General features: G+C 41.6%; 1 protein-coding gene across 2 annotated transcripts in view; it reads right to left on the bottom strand.

Annotated features, from left to right (window-relative positions):
* Window positions 1-10,771, bottom strand: part of LOC132898275 (pantothenate kinase 3-like) — a 40,402-nt gene extending 29,631 nt beyond the window's left edge. For both annotated transcript variants that reach the window (XR_009656475.1, XM_060939768.1), the window contains exons 1-3: window positions 10,245-10,771; window positions 4,322-4,674; window positions 1,091-1,344 (exon numbers count right to left, since the gene is read on the bottom strand). Coding sequence is in view for 1 of the 2 variants with exons in the window: in XM_060939768.1 (XP_060795751.1) it covers window positions 1,091-1,344; window positions 4,322-4,674; window positions 10,245-10,515 (878 nt within the window). In the remaining variant the exon portion in view is untranslated. The remainder of the gene's footprint in view (window positions 1-1,090; window positions 1,345-4,321; window positions 4,675-10,244) is intronic.
* Between the last annotated feature and the right edge of the window lie 3,712 nt (window positions 10,772-14,483).

Consider the following 14,483-nt stretch of genomic DNA (forward strand, 5'->3'; position numbering starts at 1 on the left):
GGGTAACTTGTACATCTGGGAAGGCATCATGAATGTTGAATGAAATATACACACATTTCAGAGCAATATGCTGCAATCCAGACAAAATCTTTTTCAGGGAAGGCCTTCCTTCTTTCAGCAAGACAATGACAAACTGCTTTCTGCACATATTAAAACTGCATGGCTAAGTCGTAAGAGAGTCCAGGTGCTAAACTGGCTTGCCTGCAGTCCAGACCTGTCTCCCGTTTACAATCTTTGGTGCATTATGAAGCGCAAAATATGACAAAGGAGACCCCGAATTGTTGAGCGACTGAAATTGTATATCAGGCAAGAATGGGACAACATTTCACTTCCAAAACTACAGCAATTGGTCTCCTCAGTTCCCAAACATTTACATAGTGTTGTTAAAAATAGAGGTGATGCAACGCAGTGGTAAACATGCCCCTGTCCCAACTTTTTTGAAACATGTTGCTGACATCAAATTCAAAATGAACTTTTTTTTTTCAAAAAACTTCAGTTTCAACATTTGATATGTTGTCTTTGTACTATTTTTTAATGAAATGCAGGGTTTCCATGATTTGCAAATTATCACATTCTGTTTTTATTTACAGTTTACACAGCATCCCAACTTTTTTTTGGAATTGGGGTTGTACAAATATGAACAGGTCTTGTACGGATGTTACCTGCCGGTATAAAAGGAGTTTATTTTTGGGGTGGTTTGGTTTTTAAGTCAATGAGACTTGTAGTTGTTTTTCTTGAAAGGCCATCGACTTCAAATAGATTGCAGATTTTGTCGATTATGCTGTATGTGGGATTTTATTTTGTATATGCTGTATTTTTTATGAGCTTGTATGGCTGCTATCTTGGCCAGGTCTCTCTTGTAAAAGAGATTTTTTTTTTAAATTCAGTGGGACTTCCTTGTAAAATAAAAGGGTAAATTTCTTTATTTCACAACTACACTATTTCCATTTTCTGATGACTAGATATGCACAAAAACAGTAACACACACACACACACACACACACCAGTATATATAACTTTAAGAGACATTCTTAATCTTAGTCCCCAGTTCACCAGAATAATTTTGTTTGCATGTACCATGGTCATTTACCTGGTGCCTGTGACCCGTTTGTAATTGTCTTTGGAGTAAACTGCCAGGATGCTGACCCCTGAGCCAATGTTTACCAGCAACATGGGAAAGGGATTGTCAAGGCAACATGGCCTCTTGACACAGTTTTCAGGATCAGAGGGGTTTTGGAAAAAGTAGCATTCCGGGTGGCCGTTGAAACCGACCGAGTCGACGTAGAGCAGGCCCTGGATCAGACAGTCCAGTTCATCCAGCTTTTGCAGCTCCAGATTCGCCACCTAAAAATAAACACACAGCCAAAGTGAGAGACAGCTTTAGCATGGATGATAACTGGAAGTCTTGTCCAACATGTACCACAATTATATAGTTAATTAACTATAGTATGTAGCGATGCAGTATCTTTTTCTTTTTTCCTCTACCGTTTATACAACCACGATTCCAAAAAAGTTGGGACAAAGTACAAATTGTAAATAAAAACGGAACGCAATGATGTGGAAGTTTCAAAATTCCATACTTTATTCAGAATAGAACACAGATGACATATCAAATGTTTAAACTGAGAAAATATATCATTTAAAGAGAAAAATTAGGTGATTTTAAATTTCATGACAACACATCTCAAAAAAGTTGGGACAAGGCCATGTTTACCACTGTGAGACATCCCCTTTTCTCTTTACAACAGTCTGTAAACGTCTGGGGACTGAGGAGACAAGTTGCTCAAGTTTAGGGATAGGAATGTTAACCCATTCTTGTCTAATGTAGGATTCTAGTTGTTCAACTGTCTTAGGTCTTTTTTGTCGTATCTTCCGTTTTATGATGCGCCAAATGTTTTCTATGGGTGAAAGATCTGGACTGCAGGCTGGCCAGTTCAGTTCCCGGACCCTTCTTCTACGCAGCCATGATGCTGTAATTGATGCAGTATGTGGTTTGGCATTGTCATGTTGGAAAATGCAAGGTCTTCCCTGAAAGAGACGTCGTCTGGATGGGAGCATACGTTACTCTAGAACCTGGATATAACTTTAAGCATTGATGATGTCTTTCCAGATGTGTAAGGTGTCCATGCCACACGCACTAATGCAACCCCATACCATCAGAGATGCAGGCTTCTGAACTGAGCGCTGATAACAACTTAGGTCATCCTTCTCCTCTTTAGTCCGAATGACACGGTGTCCCTGATTTCCATAAAGTTGTTCAAATTTTGATTCGTCTGACCACAGAACAGTTTTCCACTTTGCCACAGTCCATTTTAAATGAGCCTTGGCCCAGAGAAGACATCTGCGCTTCTGGATCATGTTTAGATACGGCTTCTTCTTTGAACTATAGCGTTTTAGCTGGCAACGGCGGATGGCACGGTGAACTGTGTTCACAGATAATGTTCTCTGGAAGCATTCCTGAGAACATTTTGTGATTTCCAATACAGAAGCATGCCTGTATGTGATGCAGTGCCGTCTAAGGGCCCAAACATCATGGGCACCCAGTATGGTTTTCTGGCCTTGACCCTTACACACAGAGATTCTTCCAGATTCTCTGAATCTTTTAATGATATTATGCACTGTAGATGATATGTTCAAACTCTTTGCAATTTTACACTGTCGAACTCCTTTCTGATATTGCTCCACTATTTGTCGGTGCAGAATTAGGGGGATTGGTGATCCTCTTCCCATCTTTACTTCTGAGAGCCGCTGCCACTCCAAGATGCTCTTTTTATACCCAGTCATGTTAATGACCTATTGCCAATTGACCTAATGAGTTGCAATTTGGTCCTCCAGCTGTTCCTTTTTTGTACCTTTAACTTTTCCAGCCTCTTATTGCTCCTGTCCCAACTTTTCTGAGATGTGTTGCTGTCATGAAATTTCAAATGAGCCAATATTTGGCATGGAATTTCAAAATGTCTCACTTTCAACACTTGATATGTTGTCTATGTTCTATTGTGAATACAATATCAGTTTTTGAGATTTGTAAATTATTGCATTCCGTTTTTATTTACAATTTGTACTTTGTCCCAACTTTTTTGGAATCGGGGTTGTATTGTCACATGCATTCGAATGTCATGTCCAACCCATGTTTTAATTTGCCAATCACACTGCGACAATGCCATGCCATAGGTTTGACTCAGCATGGGGATGTAACAGGCCTGCCCCCCCCTTTTTTCTTGGAAATGACGTGATTCCGTTTAAAAGAAGATGGCGCATGCTGTAATGTGTCTGTCTGCTACTCCTCACAAGTTCCCGTTGCTGTGTGCTTACACGTTTTCTTTCTAGCAAAAATATTCGTAGTCGCACCGCATGTTAAAACAAAAGGACTCTTCCATGATCATCAACAGGAGAAAGGAACCAACAAACCACTTCTTGTTGAAATGAGGAGGAAAGAAGAAGAGTTGTGAGTAGCAAAACAAAACTGACTGACTTGACTAAACCTTTGGATATTTTGTTTAAAAGGTTTCCTTTTTTGTTTACTTGTGATAAAATTATGGGAAGAGGTTGCAAACTGGTGAACTGCATTGCTGGGTTTGAATAGAGCTGAACTGCAGTGTGGGTATTCTGTGATTGAAATAATACATGGGAACTGAACTGTGATTGTGGGTGTTGGACTGATCTGGTTGAGAACAATATATCTGTGAAACGTACAAACGATTGATTTTGTGAATTGTTATTCGGGCTCTTTTCATTGTGATGTGGTGTGTGCTGGTAATAATTTAATTCTTGCCTATAATTCAGTACTAAGCCTTCTTAAGGGTCTCCTAGATTAAAATCAAGTATACTACACTAGTTAACCATTGAAACTAAGGATTCATGTGATACTTGAAGTTGATACATGTGTTCTTGTGCATTTCTCTCTTCCTTTCTTTTTTTTTTTTTCTTTTGACTTAACCTGCATACTCCCTGATTAAACAAAATTTGCCAGTGTTTTACTGCCTGGCACCCCAGCTTACCATTAGATAAGAGAGAAGTGTTACAAGTATAGGTCTCATTTTGTGGGGCATTCCAAGAAGTAATATGAGCAGTATCAATGCTCTGAGTGATGCTACCTGCCCCATGTCCCAGAGGAAACATGCAAACCTGTGAGAACCAGTTTGGGCTGATTTAGTAAGAGTATAAACAACAGTGGGGGATTATTTTAAAGTCAGTTTTTTGCTATTTTAAACTGTATTCATTTTTGTGACCAAGATATAAATGTACAGGAAGATATCACATGCAGGAAAATCAATCCTATATGACCCTTCAATTATTATTATTTTTTTTTTAAAACACCAACCGTCCTGAAATCCTCCTCAAACTTGTAGGCTCCCCCTCCAGTAGCACACAGCGTGGTGTGCAGACTGGAGAAGTTCTTGTCACGGCCCATCTGGATGAAGCTGTGCATGTCATGTGTGGGAAAACGGATGAAGTGCAGGTTGCCCTTGCGGCCACACATGATCAGATTTTTCAGCTCCAGGTGCACATCACGGATGCCCATGTTGCCGTAGGCGACATTGGAGGTTAGGTAGCGGCGGATGCTCTTTAGGCTCTCCACTTCCTCCTGCTCCTCTTCGGCTGTGATGTCCTTCGGTTCGAAGTAGACCAGCTTCACCAGAGTGCCACCAATATCCATGCCAAACCACGGGAATGCTAAAATACACCATTTGGATCATTAGACACAGCATGTCACATCATATCATGTGTATCATACATGTATGCAAGAGATATATACCTGCCCTTTTGTCGATATTTCATTAAAAAAAAGAACATAAAATTAAGACATAAGAGCAAATGGAGTAATTCACCTTTACAGTGAAATCATGATTAGATTAGAATCTTCATAGATTTTAACAGATTAAGTTTTAATGGTGATACTAGCTCAGACTGTGGATATGAACAACAATTCTTTTGGATAAAAATAATGCTTAAAGGAATACGCCACCCCCAAGTGAAATTGAGTCAGTACCTAGAGTTGGATGAGTGAGCCAAAGCGTTTTGTAGCCGACCCAGCCATTGTCCTGATCTGGAAATGTCCCGGTTAGCTTTAGCTTAGCGTAGTCGCTGTAATCCGGCGTGTCCAGATAGCATTGTCGTTGCAAAAGTGAATCAAATAACTCAAGATTTTTTATAATTATTTCTCATGACCTGTACATTCACATCGAGTACACATATCAATGCAAATTAACACGAAGGGATTTACTAGACAATTTATATATGGAACTATTTTCGGCCACAGTACAGGCAAAGCACCGCTGCAGGCGCAAAGACACCACGCAGCACCACAACCTCCGTCAATACACCAGTGTTACCAGGGAAACCAGGGTTTTCAGGTGCTGCGTGGTGTCTTTGCGCCTGCAGCGGTGCTTTGCCTGTGCTGTGGCCGAAAATAGTTCCATATATAAATTGGTCTAGTAAATCCCTTCGTGTTAATTTGCATTGATATGTGTACTCGAGGCGGCACGGTGGTGTAGTGGTTAGCGCTGTCGCCTCACAGCAAGAAGGTCCTGGGTTCGAGCCCCGGGGCCGGCGAGGGCCTTTCTGTGCGGAGTTTGCATGTTCTCCCCGTGTCCGCATGGGTTTCCTCCGGGTGCTCCGGTTTCCCCGACAGTCCAAAGACATGCAGGTTAGGTTAACTGGTGACTCTAAATTGACCGTAGGTGTGAATGTGAGTGTGAATGGTTGTCTGTGTCTATGTGTCAGCCCTGTGATGACCTGGCGACTTGTCCAGGGTGTACCCCGCCTTTCGCCCGTAGTCAGCTGGGATAGGCTCCAGCTTGCCTGCGACCCTGTAGAACAGGGGTCACCAAACTTTTTTCTCTGGGGGCCACATTGTCGTTCCTGACTGTGATGGGGGCCGGGGTCGGGTCAGCTATATCACATAGAATTGTATAACCCAGACAAATATGACCACCAGCAGGCCTCATTGTGTAGTAGAGATTACTAGCCTGGCACGGCCATATCCCACACACTACTATATCCCACACACTACTATATCCCACACACTACTATATCCCACACACTACTATATCCCACACACTACTATATCCCACACACTACTATATCCCACACACTACTATATCCCACACACTACTATATCCCACACACTACTATATCCACACTTGATTCCTGGCACATATTTGTTTATCTTTACTAGTGGTTTGCAAAAGTAGTAATCAAGTCTTCACACTTTGTTTTAATTTGAAATACCACTGATATTCCATTTATTTATTTTCTAATAAAAATAATATCAAAGCTGTCAAGGTAAGAAACATCTGCCTAGTTGAGGTGATTGACGCTGGCAAAGGTGAGTGGAAAATTATAAATTGTAGGTAGGCCTGTTGATATTATTAATAATATTAATAATAATTGTATGCAGCACTTAATAAAGGTCAAATAAATAGGCCTATAAAATAAATACATTTTAAAAAACAGTGAAATTATAATAATATGAGCAATAGATCAATAGATCACAGCAGTTGTGCTGTGTCCTGCACGTCATTGCTCTCATCCATGGCCAAAGCAAAAAACTCGAATTCTGACGCTCTCTCATTCAGCTGGTCATACACGTTGTCCCCCAAATCTTCGGTTCGCCTGGTCATAGTAGGTGCGGAGAGACTCACCGCATTGAGCGCATCCTTCTTGTCGGGACACGCCTCCTCGGCCACAGCAAGCATGCATACTTTAACAAAGTCCCCATCAGTAAACGGCTTTCCATGGGTAGCTAGTAGGTGAGCTACCTTATAGCTAGCTCAGACAGCAGCCTGGTTGATCTGGGTTTGGTGAAGGAATACATTCCGTTGTGCAGCCAGTCTGCATTTCATCCTCCGAATCCTGTCTTCTCTTGTTTGCCCTCGCAAACTAGCATACTGTTTGTGGCATAGTTCGAATTACGTGGGAGCCAATGGGAGCTGAGCTCCCATTCCCTCAGGCTCCCATGAAAGAAGCAAACTTAATTTTCTGTGGAAGTCTCTCAAATACGTCATATATCACCATAATAAGCTTGAATAGCCTATATCACCATATAAATATAAATAAAACTCATTTCATTTCCGATCACCATGCAGCCATAACTTTGTATTGAACGTGTTATTAAACCGCAACATGTACGGCTGTACTTCACCACCACACCACTATGCGCGCAAACTGAAATTTGCAGCCTGCGAAATTGAATGTGAAGTTAAGTCCGAAGAAGACTTGTCCTCTATCTCACAACGATCTTCCTTTGTTTAACAATATATATAATTTTATATATATATATATATATACACAATATATATATAATTTGTTTAATATTATATATATATATATATATATATATATATATATATATATATATATGCGCAACACCGTGTGTGTGTGTGTGCGTGCGTGCATGCGCGCGCCTGTGTGTGAAAGCTGTGCACTGCAGTGCGCAAAAGTGCGCTGGTCCAGGAGAGCGAGTATGCATTGCTTTTTTTTTTTTTAAAATAGAGACCCCCATAGGGTCAAATTTATAATTCGAACCCTGCTTTGTGGCGGGTTTCATAGTGACGACGCAGATTATATTCTTTGAAAACCGGCACACTTTCTTTACATACAAGACAAACTGCACGGTCCTTACACTGAACGAAAAAATAATCGGTGGTCCACTGTTCTTTAAAAACTCTGCACTCTGTCAGCTTTTCGCTGACCGCTAACCATTTTGCTGTCCTGAACACTGACAGTTCTTTGCGCGTGCGCTGCCTGTCACTGCTTGATCGCGAGCATATGACGAAAATTCGTAAAATATGAATAGTTCATTTTATAACTAAATATCAATTTTAATTGATAAAATCAACAAAATACAAGATGCAGACATGTTATTATTTGCCAAAAAGCAATTTAAAAAAATAGGCCATGACCACTTTTGGGGATTGCCTCATAGGGCCGGATCTGGCCCGCGGGCCGTAGTTTGGTGACCCCTGCTGTAGAAGGATAAAGCGGCTTGAGATAATGTGATGTGTGTGATGTGATGTGTACTCGATGTGAATGTACAGGTCATGAGAAATAATTATAAAAAATCTTGAGTTATTTGATTCACTTTTGCAACGACAATGCTATCTGGACACGCCGGATTACAGCGACTACGCTAAGCTAAAGCTAACCGGGACATTTCCAGATCAGGACAATGGCTGGGTCGGCTACAAAACGCTTTGGCTCACTCATCCAACTCTAGGTACTGACTCAATTTCACTTGGGGGTGGCGTATTCCTTTAAGCAAAGCATGTCCTCATTAGGTAGACTTAATCAAATCAGAAAGGCATGATAATAAAATGTTTAGAAACAGTGTTTGAGATGACAGTTTTCCTGGGGCATCAATACTCTGTCAAACAACATGGTAGAACACACATGGCAGAAATGAATGAACTGTTAAGAAATGAGTTAGCCGTTATAATTCTATCCACATTCACTGGATATGAGCAATCGCACGCTCTGATTGGCTACTTTACTACTAGATTATCGGCTCATATACTATGAATAGAGAAAAACAAAATGGCAAAGTGTGTTGCTGAACCAACCGAGGACGAAATAAATGAATACATATTTTTATTTTTCAAGAATTATTATTATAGCATTTTTCACAAACTGCTACTGTCATTTTGCTGGTTTGTTTACATTTTAAGCGGAAACGATTTTGTTGGACGTTCTGTATAAAAGTTTTTTATTTTTCGAATTTGCAAAAAAATACAAATAAACATGCTCCGATTCTCAAAATCCAGTGAATGTGGATAGAATAAAAAAAAAAGTTATTCCACTCAATCTTGTCGTACATGGCTTATAGCAAACTCACAGCTACAAGTCTCATCGGCGATCAGCTCATGTAAGACTCGATTTCGTGGAATAATTGTTAAGTATAGTGGTGCCTAACAACATCATTGTGTTGGAATTTTGAAAAGAGGAAAAATACAGCAAGACTAGAGACAGACCCTTTCATTTTCCAGGTCCAAAAGGAATAAATCTCTATCAAGAGGGCTCACCATTTTTATTTTGTTGCGGACTTGAATATCACTGGAACAACATAAAGATGCATTGCAATAGGGATCACCCTGGAATTGGAATTGCTACTATTCATTCTTTAAATTGCATCTGCTATCTTTGGGACAGATCAGCGAAGCCTTATTGAGTTGATGAAGGAACATTAACTGTAGTCCAACAAAATAATCACCATGACTGGCAGAAGCACATGTAGGTGAAAGGTATGTTTACCCTCCATGAGGGCAGGTTCAAGGACAACAAAAGTACTCCACAGGCATAAGGAGAGCAGTGAATATATAAAGGGCATCACTCAAACACACACAAACCCACGTGTCAGAGAGAGAGAGAGATGTTTACCAGATTAGATTAGATTGAACTTTATTGATCCCTTTGAGAGGGTTCCCTCAGGGAAATTAAAATTCCAGCAGCATCATTACAAGATAAACAGAGAAGAGAAAATAGAGAAAACTTCTAGATAAATTTAATTAAGTATTTACATATACAAAAATATAATATATACTGTATACACACACACCAATGAAGTTCTACAGAAAACAGAGCTGATATGACTTGCTGTAATAAATATTCCACATGTCTTGTGCGATCAGATGAAGTCTGAATCTTTATTTCAGGAGTGTATTGACCAATTCCCCCGCCCCTTTTACGATCTTCGCTTCTGATTGGCTGAGACGCCATGTCAATCAGAACGGCAGTGTTTTTTGTCACATCTCCTGAATCTGTAGCAGCCAATCAAATCCAGACTCCCGACTATATACATGATTTCACAACACAATGCACTCAGGGCCATTTTCTGTGCACAATGCACCTTGTTAATCATATACCCAACACAACACATCATAACCCGTTTCCATGGCAACCCACTCCATGGTCATTTAGTCAGATAACAGAATAAACTGCACGTTTGTGTTCTTTTCGGCGGTTTGTTATGATGAACTGTCGAGTGAGTCCATCACACACAGCCTGTATAAGCTCCTCTGAATTGTTCAATGGGAATTCAAGGACGCAGAAGACATGGCTGAAGAGAGCGAAAACAGGTTTAAAGGTCTCCTGTAATCGCTTTCTAAACCTGGGAAATGTTTTCATGAGGCTCGACGGAGTCGCCACTTTCCCCACAGCACCTGAGAAACCCTTTCCCCACAGCACCTGAGAAACCCTTTCCCCGGACATTTAGGCCGATATACAAGTGAAAAGGTGATGTGACTTACGGGGCCGGTGTTTTCTCCCGGAGTCCATCCGCCGGCGGAGTCTGCAGCGTTTAGCAGGAGAGCTGTGGGCGACGTCCTGATGGTGAAGAAGATGGTGGAAATTTTCAATACCATTATGGCCACCGCTACAGTTCGGGCCATTACCGTCATCACCGCCGACACTAACACCACCTCCGCCCGGACTGGACTGCACCAGGTGGAAGCCGTTCAGCAGACCGTTCGTGTAGTGTGTCGGTGCTCCGTTGTGTTCAGGTGTTTTGGTATTCTCCATACTTTACACACCGTAATGGGAGCAAGACAAGAAGCGACCCTTGAACGCCGGAAGACTGTGTGAACCGTGTGCCTTCGACCACAACAAAGACCTTGAGCTGTGTGAAGACAGGAACACGTCACTGACGAAATGGAAAACGCTGGACTTCCGTTCGAGACCGGGAATTCGAATTCGCTATCGACCTTTTTTTTCTTTCGCTTCTCGCGCTTCGCTCGAACATTGCAGCTTCCGAGTCAAACAGCCGGTCGGTGACGTCACGGGCCGAGTGAAACGTCATGACATGAAGGAGGGGGCGGGGCTCACCTCTGCCCTCATTTCACTCTGCCCCTGGACTTCGACTCGAACAGAGCCCCTCCAGGATGCGCATTTTATTTTTCATACGTCTACTTGGCACTTTAACTATTTAAAACATTATTTCCATAATCTCATATGTTCATTAAGTTCTTCTCACCGGGATTTGACACAACCTTCCATCCACTATACCGCTAAAATATATAGAGGGAATAAAGTCGTTCTTTAATAGGTATACTCCTATATATTCCTAAGTCTCATCTCATTATCTCTAGCCGCTTTATCCTGTTCTACAGGGTCGCAGGCAAGCTGGAGTCTATCCCAGCTGACTATAATCTTGTCAACTAAACCAAATCTTGGTGTTTTCATTGACAGCGAGCTAAACTTTGACAGTCACATGAAAGCAATCACTAAATCGGCATTTTATCACCTAAAAAACATTTCCAAACTAAAAGGACTTATGTCAAAAAAATGATCTGGAAAAACTTATACATGCCTTCATCTCTAGTAGGGTTGATTACTGCAATGGCCTTTTCACAGGCCTGCCAAAAAAGACCATCAAACGACTTCAGTTGATTCAAAATGCAGTAAATTCAAATTTATTTTGCTCTATCACCTAATGATTATGCCCCCCTTGAATGTCTCGACCAGTGTATCGACCAAATCAACAACTGGATGTCACAAAATTTTCTTCAGCTGAACACAGATAAAACAGAAGTAATTCTATTTGGGAAAAAAGATGAAAGACTCAGGATTACCACTATTCTTGACACAAAGGGGGTTAAAACAAAAGATATGGTTAAAAATCTTGGTGTTTTCATTGACAGCGAGCTAAACTTTGACAGTCACATGAAAGCAATCACTAAATCGGCATTTTATCACCTAAAAAACATTTCCAAACTAAGAGGACTTATGTCAAAAAAATGATCTGGAAAAACTCATACATGCCTTCATCTCTAGTAGGGTTGACTACTGCAATGGCCTTTTCACAGGCCTGCCAAAAAAGACCATCAAACGACTTCAGCTGGTTCAAAATGCAGCGGCTAGGGTTCTCACACGAACAAAAAGGACAGAGCACATTACTCCAATTCTAAGGTCCCTTCACTGGCTTCCAGTAAGCTACAGAATTGACTTTAAAGCATTGCTGCTGGTGTACAAATCTCTAAATGGTACAGGGCCCAATTACCTCTCTGATATGTTGCAGCGGCCTAACCCAATCAGATCTACCAGATCGCAGCAGCAAAATTTACTGGTAAAACCTGTTGTTAAAACAAAGTGCGGTGAAGCAGCTTTTAGCTACTATGCAGTACAGCTATGGAACCAACTGCCAGAGGACATTAAAAATGCTCCTGCTGTTGGCAGCTTTAAATCTAGATTAAAGACCAAGCTGTTTTCAGATGCTTTCTGCTAACTGATAAATATCATCATCTTTACATGTTTTAAACTTTACTTAACTTTTACAGTCTTTGCATGTTTTAAACTTTACTTAACTTTTATTCTATTTTATTCTGCTGTTTTTTACTGAACTTTTACTTCATTTTATTATTTTATTTCTACTATTGTTTAATTCTTATTTTTTCTCTCTTCTTCCCCCTTTATTTTATGTAATTTTATTTTCTATTGTTTACTGTTTTGCCTTTACCTCTGTAAAGCACATTAAACTGCCACTGTGTATGAAATGCACTATATAAAAAACTTGCCTTGCCTTACAGGCGAAAGGCAGGGTACACCCTGGACAAGTCACCAGGTCATCACAGGGCTGGCACATAGACAACCATTCACAGTCAATTTAGAGTCACCAGTTAACCTAACCTGCATGTCTTTGGACTGTGGAGGAAACCGGGGCACCCGGAGGAAACCCACGCAGACATGGTGAGAACATGCAAACTCCGCACAGACAGGCCATCGCCGGCCACAGGGCTTGAACTCAGACCTTCTTGCTGTGAGGCGACAGCGCTAACCACTACACCACCGTGCCACCCTATTCCTAAGTCAAGTTAAAAAAAAAACCCATGTGTGTGTATATATATAGAAAGAAAGCACAACTTTATTCATCACACACTTGTGAAATTCCTCTCTGCATTTAACCCATCTGAAGCAGTGAACACACATATGCACATATACATACCCAGAGCAGTGGGCAGCCATGCTAACATCGCTCGGGGAGCAGTTGGGAGTTAAATGCCTCGCTCAAGGACACCTCAGCCCAAGGCCGTCCCATATTAACCTAACCGCATGTCATTGAACTATGGAGGAAACCAGAGCACCTGGAGGAAATCCACGCAAACTCCATCAGAACCAGAACAACAGGATAAGCGACTTGCCTGCAACCTTGTAGAAAAGAATGAGTGGCTACAGATGATGGATATATAAATATCCATCCATGTAGCCGCTTATCCTGTTCTACAGGGTTGCAGGCAAGCTGGAGCCTATCCCAGCTGACTATGAGTGAGAGGCGGGGTACACCCTGGGCAAGTCGCCAGGTTATCACAGGGCTGACACAGAGACAAACAACCATTCACACTCACATTCACACCTACAGTCAGTTTAGAGCCACCAATTTGTCTAACCTGCATGTCTTTGGACTGTGGGGGAAACCAGAGCAAACCCACGCAGACATGGGGAGAACATGCAAACTCCACACAGAAAGGCCCCCGTCGGAAACTGGGCTTGAACCCAGAACCTTCTTGCTGTGAGGCGACAGTGATAACCACTACACCACCATGCGATATATATATATATATATATATATATATATATATATATATATATATATGATAGGCTCCAGCTTGCCTGCGACCCTGTAAGATTTGATTCAATTACACTAAAATAATAATTCAACAATATAAAATATGAGATATATAAACTGTGAGCGGTGGTGTAGTGGTTAGCGCTGTTGCCTCACAGCAAGAAGGTCCTGGGTTCGAGCCCAGCGGCCGGTGAGGGCCTTTCTGTGTGGAGTTTGCATGTTCTCTCTGTGTTTATGTGGGTTTCCTCCAGGTGCTCCGGTTTCCCTCCCAGGACATGCAGGTTAGGCTAATTGGTGGCTCTAAACTGACTGTAGGTGTGAATGGTTGTTTGTCTCTATGTGTCAGCCCTGTGATGACCTGCTGACTTGTCCAGGGTGTACCCTGCCTTTCGCCTGTAGTCAGCTGGGATAGATTCCAGCTTGCCCGTGACCCTGTACAGGATAAGTGGCTACAGATAATGGATGGATGGATAAAATGTGAGATGCTTTAAATTTATCAAGAGTCTCAGGAATTGTGTATATAGGTAAATTATTCCCAGTCTTTATTGTTCTCAGGTAGAAGGAGTATTTAAATATATTGTCCGATGTATTAATTTGGTGAAAAGGCTGACACTTATGTAATCTTGATGCTCTTGTGTTATGAGACACTTCAGGTGGAAGACAAATGCCAAGATGCCCTTGACAGAGCTTGTAGAACATAAACACTTCATTGACAGATCTAGCTTCTTCTTTATTAATTGTCTACAGTATTAGTCAAATTCGGGGCGGCACGGTGGTGTAGTGGTTAGCGCTGTCGCCTCACAGCAAGAAGGTCCTGGGTTCGAGCCCTGGGGCCGGCGAGGGCCTTTCTGTGTGGAGTTTGCATGTTCTCCCCGTGTCCACGTGGGTTTCCTCCGGGTGCTCCGGTTTCCCCCACAGTCCAAAGACA

The sequence above is a fragment of the Neoarius graeffei genome, chromosome 14, assembly GCF_027579695.1.
Source record: "Neoarius graeffei isolate fNeoGra1 chromosome 14, fNeoGra1.pri, whole genome shotgun sequence".
In the NCBI taxonomy this organism is placed as follows: Eukaryota; Metazoa; Chordata; class Actinopteri; order Siluriformes; family Ariidae; genus Neoarius; species Neoarius graeffei.